Source organism: Megalops cyprinoides, chromosome 8 (assembly GCF_013368585.1).
Source record: "Megalops cyprinoides isolate fMegCyp1 chromosome 8, fMegCyp1.pri, whole genome shotgun sequence".
NCBI lineage: Eukaryota > Metazoa > Chordata > Actinopteri > Elopiformes > Megalopidae > Megalops > Megalops cyprinoides.
Window position 1 is genome coordinate 835819 of NC_050590.1, and position 6451 is coordinate 842269.

The 6451-nt window shown below is 48.9% G+C and overlaps 1 protein-coding gene across 1 annotated transcript; it reads left to right on the plus strand.

Moving 5' to 3' along the window:
• Nucleotides 1-1584: 1584 nt before the first annotated feature.
• On the plus strand, nucleotides 1585-6451 carry LOC118782076 (heat shock factor-binding protein 1-like). Its single transcript, XM_036535319.1, has 3 exons — nucleotides 1585-2014; nucleotides 5584-5650; nucleotides 6336-6451. The coding sequence occupies exons 1-3, from the start codon at nucleotides 1970-1972 to the stop codon at nucleotides 6449-6451; spliced, it is 228 nt and encodes a 75-aa protein (XP_036391212.1). The 5' UTR covers nucleotides 1585-1969.

The following is a 6451-nucleotide window of genomic DNA, read 5'->3' on the forward strand; positions in this document are numbered from 1 at the left end:
TGCAGTAATAAATATCATATTTGCTTTAAAGCTTCTGAAATTGTGTCTCGTGTACAGAGGAGCAGCTTTGGGTGTGTGTGTGTGTGTGTGTGTGTGTGGTACAGACATCCAGCGGCTGGTTTTGTTCAATTAAACACACAATCTCAGCCAACAGTTAAACAACTAACCTGGTCAGTCGCTTTCAGTGTGAAACGAGCTCGACTACTAACAGGTGGAAATGGAAAGACTCCTTAGACATTTCACAAAATAGACAAGCGAACAGTTTTGGGCAGGAAAGGGTGAAGGTCCTCTCTCACAGGGCTCCCTGTCGTGGTCAGGTGACACGGCTGGATTCGAACCCGACCTCTAGGGTCTTTGCTATACCAGTACCTTTGAAATAATAATGTATATTTATTACATTATACAGAACAGAGAAGGGAAACAAGGCTAGCTCCAGATATACGTTAAATTACATTACATTACACTCGTTTAGCATTAGCACTTATCCAGAGCCACTTCCAGTACAAGAGAACAGGAGCGTATCCGTCTGACTTAAACAAGCAACAGCGTCAGACCAGGCTAACAGCAATCCCCAGACCAGTGAGTGTGATCAAAGTATTCAAGCACTAAGTCGAGTTAGCTTTGTGCTAATCTGAAACTAGACAGGCCGGAAAACTAAGGGAAGATGCAAAGGGTTTTATGAAGACATACGGATATAAAAGGACATACTTATGATAAAGCAGATATACATGACTTATTATTACAAGATTATCTTGTGCTAATATTAAACTAGACAGTCTGAAGCATTCAGTTAATGAGATTGTCAGCTGCTGCACATACAGGCTAAGCGGCTATAGATAAGCGCATCTGCTAAATGACAATTATGTTATGGAAAAAATAAAATAGTTATGGATTATTTTCAATGCTCGGGCATGGAATACTGTATATGTCCCATGCCTGACTAGATGAAACCTTTTAAACATTTTATGTTTAAAGGTTTTTATGTTTAAAATGTAGTAGCTCAGTCGCCGTCTGGGATAACGGTGAAATCTCTCGGTCTACAAATTAATATTAATGAGAGATTTTCTGGCATTTTCGACGAGAAACGGTAGAAAAAAAGAACATACTTCTGTTCTGGTCTGTAAAAAATGAATCAGTTTTTTAACAAATCGAGGCTGATTTAAATCATAAACCAACTCTGGACAGCAAGCAAGAAAGACCGCGGAATATGCTGTTATCGTAATTAACTGTAATATTGTAATAATTATAACTACATAACTTGAAGAGTGTTCTGAAATATTTTAGGTAGACAAGCCGAGTCTAAAGTGCATATTTGATATCACGTTATGACGTTTTTTTCTTTTTTAATATTGAGTATACTGTGTCCTGAACGCGTTTTGAATGTAGTTTCTCGATTTTTGCCACCTGCATAACGTAAAATTAAAGATTAATAAAAGATTAAAAGATTTATTAAAAGGTTAATAAAGATTAACAAAGGTTAGGTTAGCACACAGAACAGTAACAGGAGTCTCTGTCATATTGTACACGTAGAGCTCTTTTGACGTCCGGCGTTGACGCTTTCAGACGTGCGCTGCATAGAAAACTACAATACCCATAATCCCCCAAGTCCCGGCGTTGACGCGTCCTTTCAGACAGGCGTTGCAGGGGGGAAACTACAATACCCATAATCCCCCAAGGCCCGGCGTTGACGCGTCCTTTCAGACAGGCGTTGCAGGGGGGAAACTACAATACCCATAATCCCCCCCATGTCCCGGATCCCCGGTATTTCGCCATTCACGCGAGATGTCGTCATGTTTCGGGGTCGCAGCCGGTCTTCTAGCAACAGAGAAGCTGTTGCGTGGGCCGGTGTGTGTGTGTGTGTGTGTGTGTGTGTGAGAGTGTGTGTTCGCCGTTTTTCTCTCAGGAGCATCGCCATTTCCCCTGCTAACGGGCGGTAGCAGGTAGCACTAGCGCGCTTCACCCAGGGACGATGTCGGAAGCGGATCCGAAATCTGCGCAGGACCTGACCTCGGTGGTGAGTACGGGGCTACAACCCCATCACCCCCCTCCTCCAATCGGATTCCTCCCGGATCTGCTCCGTTTTATAGGTTGTGGATCGGATCCCAACACGCCAATCGACGTTCGCCGATTCTCTGAATTACCGAGTAATTCATTTTTAGCAATTCTCGAACAGTTCTGCGTAAAAAAAATCGGACGTAGCCTAGCATAAGCGTCCGCCTGTCCGCAGTTTACGGCAACGGGACTGTCGTTTTTAGCAGCCTGTAGTTCGAAAAAGGGGGGGGCGATCTGAACAGGTGACCAGATTAGCATAGCCTTAACAGAGATCCCGCTTCCTTTTAGTGGGCGATAAATATCGGTAATCGCTAATAATAATCACGATTATTAATAATAACGCCGCAGGGTGCGCGTCCCCGTTGTTTCGGCGTTGCGCGGGGGGGGGGGGGACCTCCCGTAACCATGGCTACTCCTCTCACGTTGCCCGTGATCGTGGGGTGTTTTATTGAACGTGTTACCACGCCAACGACCCCTCTACGCCTACGATGGAATCTGTTACGAGAGAGATTAGCATAAGATAATCATCTGAACACTTGAGCTAACTCTGTATCTCATTCTCTTTTCAAAAAGCGCAGGCTAATTGGTTTGCGCGTCTGGCCTTGTACATTCCCCTGCGCTCTGATTGGTGTATTCCCTTTAGCGTGTGCTCCTGTAGCCTTCGACGGCTCACCCTTAGCCAGGGGCGGAGCTATAGGCGGGGCAGGCGGGGCGGTTGCCGCTGGCTATTTATATAGCTCTTGCCAGGTACACTACTTCATCATGGTGGGGCTCAAAATTTTGAAAATATATAATTTATTTGTCTAACCCAATCCTAAATATATTCCACTACTTATTTCGATTCAAAAAACATTATTTTATAATCTATATTGTTTTTATTTAATCAAACAAACTCGCGTTTCTCTCCTTTGCCGACAACTGCAGTGCATGATGGGTATATCTCCGATCTCTTTGAAAATATAAAATATATTAGTCTAACCCAATCCTAAATACATTCCACTACTTATTTCGATTCAAAAAACATTATTTTATAATCTATATTGTTTTTATTTAATCAAACAAACTCGCGTTTCTCTCATTTGCCGACAACTGCAGTGCATGATGGGTATATCTCCGATCTCTTTGAAAATATAAAATATATTTGTCTAACCCAATCCTAAATATATTCCACTACTTATTTCGATTCAAAAAACATTATTTTATAATCTATATTGTTTTTATTTAATCAAACAAACTCGCGTTTCTCTCATTTGCCGACAACTGCAGTGCATGGTGGGTATATCTCCGATCTCTTTGAAAATATAAAATATATTAGTCTAACCCAATCCTAAATACATTCCCGTTACTTATTTCGATTCAAAAAACATTATTTTATAATCTATATTGTTTTTATTTAATCAAATAAAGTCGCGTTTCTCTCCTTTGCCGACAACTGCAGTGCATGATGGGTATGTCTCCGATCTCCGAAGGTCATCCGACGTACGGCGGCGCTCGAAAAAGAAAAGGAAGGAGAAAGTCAAAGAGGAGGAAAGGTCCAAACGCCGCGCCCCCCTCCCATCGAAACTTTCGATGGTGCTTCGCCTCGCAATAGCAGAGGAGAGAATGCTCAGGTTAGCGATAGCCATGTAGGGGGTGGGGGGGAAAGGGATATAGCGAGCGTAGTTCAGGGTGATCCCCATAGGCGGGGTTGGGGCCCCCGGGGGGGGGCCCTTGACCGATTTCCGCCCCGGGGGCCCTTTGTGAAGTGGTTCCGCCGCCGCCCTTAGCCGTAGCGTACCTTGAAAACTCAGCGTCCAGACTGGCGACTCGTCGGTTTCTGTGTTTTGTAACCTGCGTCAAACTTTCCTCCCAGGCTAACGCGGCGGCCCGGATCTGTAACCGGCCCGGTACCCGTTGCGCCGACAAGCAGGGTTAGCCTACGAAATTAGCGGTCTGGGGGGGGGTTTGCGTGAGCGGGGGCGGCCCGGGATGGCGTCGGAACGGCCCGGTACACGTTGCGTCGACAAGCAGGGTTAGCCTACGAAATTAGCGGTCTGGGGGGGGGGGGGGTGTTTTGCGTGAGCGGGGGCGGCCCAGGATGGCGTCGGAACGGCCCGGTACCCGTTATGCCGACAAGCAGGGTTAGCCTACAAAATTAGCGGTCTGGGGGGGGGGGGGTTGCGTGAGCGGGGGCGGCCCGGATCTGTAACCGGCCCGGTACCCGTTGCGCCGACAAGCAGGGTTAGCCTACGAAATTAGCGGTCTGGGAGGGGGGGGGGGGGGTTGCGTGAGCGGGGGCGGCCCGGATCTGTAACCGGCCCGGTACCCGTTGCGCCGACAAGCAGGGTTAGCCTACGAAATTAGCGGTCTGGGGGGGGGTTTGCGTGAGCGGGGGCGGCCCGGGATGGCGTCGGAACGGCCCGGTACCCGTTACGCCGACAAGCAGGGTTAGCCTACAAAATTAGCGGTCTGGGGGGGGGGGGGGTTTGCGTGAGCGGGGGCGGCCCGGGATGGCGTCGGAACGGCCCGGTACCCGTTACGCCAACAAGCAGGGTTAGCCTACGAAATTAGCGGTCTGGGAGGGGGGGGGGTTTGCGTGAGCGGGGGCGGCCCGGATCTGTAACCGGCCCGGTACCCGTTGCGCCGACAAGCAGGGTTAGCCTACAAAATTAGCGGTCTGGGGGGGGGTTTGCGTGAGCGGGGGGCGGCCCGGGATGGCGTCGGAACGGCCCGGTACCCGTTACGCCAACAAGCAGGGTTAGCCTACGAAATTAGCGGTCTGGGGGGGGGGGGGGTTGCGTGAGCGGGGGCGGCCCGGGATGGCGTCGGAACGGCCCGGTACCCGTTACGCCGACAAGCAGGGTTAGCCTACGAAATTAGCGGTCTGGGGGGGGGGTTTGCGTGAGCGGGGGCGGCCCGGGATGGCGTCGGAACGGCCCGGTACCCGTTACGCCGACAAGCAGGGTTAGCCTACGAAATTAGCGGTCTGGGGGGGGGGGGTGGGGTGAGCGGGGGCGGCCCGGATCTGTAACCGGCCCGGTACCCGTTGCGCCGACAAGCAGGGTTAGCCTACGAAATTAGCGGTCTGGGAGGGGGGGGGTTTGCGTGAGCGGGGGCGGCCCGGGATGGCGTCGAAATTCCCGGCCCGGTACCCGTTACGCCAACAAGCAGGGTTAGCCTACGAAATTAGCGGTCTGGGGGGGGGGGGGGGGGGGTTTGCGTGAGCGGGGCGGCCCGGGATGGGGTTAGCCTACAAAATTAGCGGTCTTTTGCGTGAGCGGGGCGGCCCGGGATGGCGTCGGAACGGCCCGGTACCCGTTACGCCGACAAGCAGGGTTAGCCTACGAAATTCAAACCCGCTAGCTCGTATCGTTCTTCTTAAAACGATTATCATCCGATTACTATCACTCTTAACCGATTATTCTTATACGATTTTTATCATTATTATTATTATTATTATAATAAACGTGAGGTGAGGAGGGGGGGGGGTGTTAGCCGCTAGCCGTGTCGGCTAAGGGCGGGGTGTTAACTGCTGCTGTTTTCTCGTTTTAGGTTCAGACCCTTCTTCAGCAGATGCAGGATAAGTTCCAGACCATGTCAGACCAGATCATCGGGAGGAATATCCTTCATATTCGCATATGCGCCGTGTTATTATCATAATCCTTATTATTGTTCGTCATTTAGCGTAGCCGCTTACACAGGTTACAATTTAATATAAATGTAAATAAACAGGTAAAACTGTAACTGTGACCCGTGTGAGCGGGTCTGGATAAGAGCTAATGCCAAATGCTAATAATGTAATGTGATGTAATGAGCAGGGGCTAAACGCTAATAATGTAATGTAATGAGCAGGGGCTAAACGCTAATAATGTAATGTAATGAGTGGGGGCTAAATGCTAATAATGTAATGTAATGTAATGAGCAGGGGCTAAATGCTAATAATGTAATGAGCAGGGGCTAAAGGCTAATAATGTAATGTAATGTAAAGAGCAGGGGCTAAACGCTAATAATGTAATGTAATGTAATGAGTAGGGGCTAAACGCTAGTAATGTAATGTAATGAGCAGGGGCTAAACGCCAATAATGTAATGTAATGAGTAGGGGCTAAACGCTAATAATGTAATGTAATGCAATGAGCAGGGGCTAAACGCTAATAATGTAATGTAATGAGTAGGGGCTAAACGCTAATAATGTAATGTAATGTAATGGGTAGGGGCTAAACGCTAATAATGTAATGTAATGAGCAGGGGATAAACGCTAATAATGTAATGTAATGAGCCTCTCCGGTCTCCTTAACGCCGGCACTCGACGAGATGAGCTCGCGGATCGACGACCTGGAGAAGAACATCGCCGACCTCATGACCCAGGCGGGCGTGGAGGAGGCCGAGGGCGGGGCCAAGGAGAGTCAAGGGGCGTCCTGA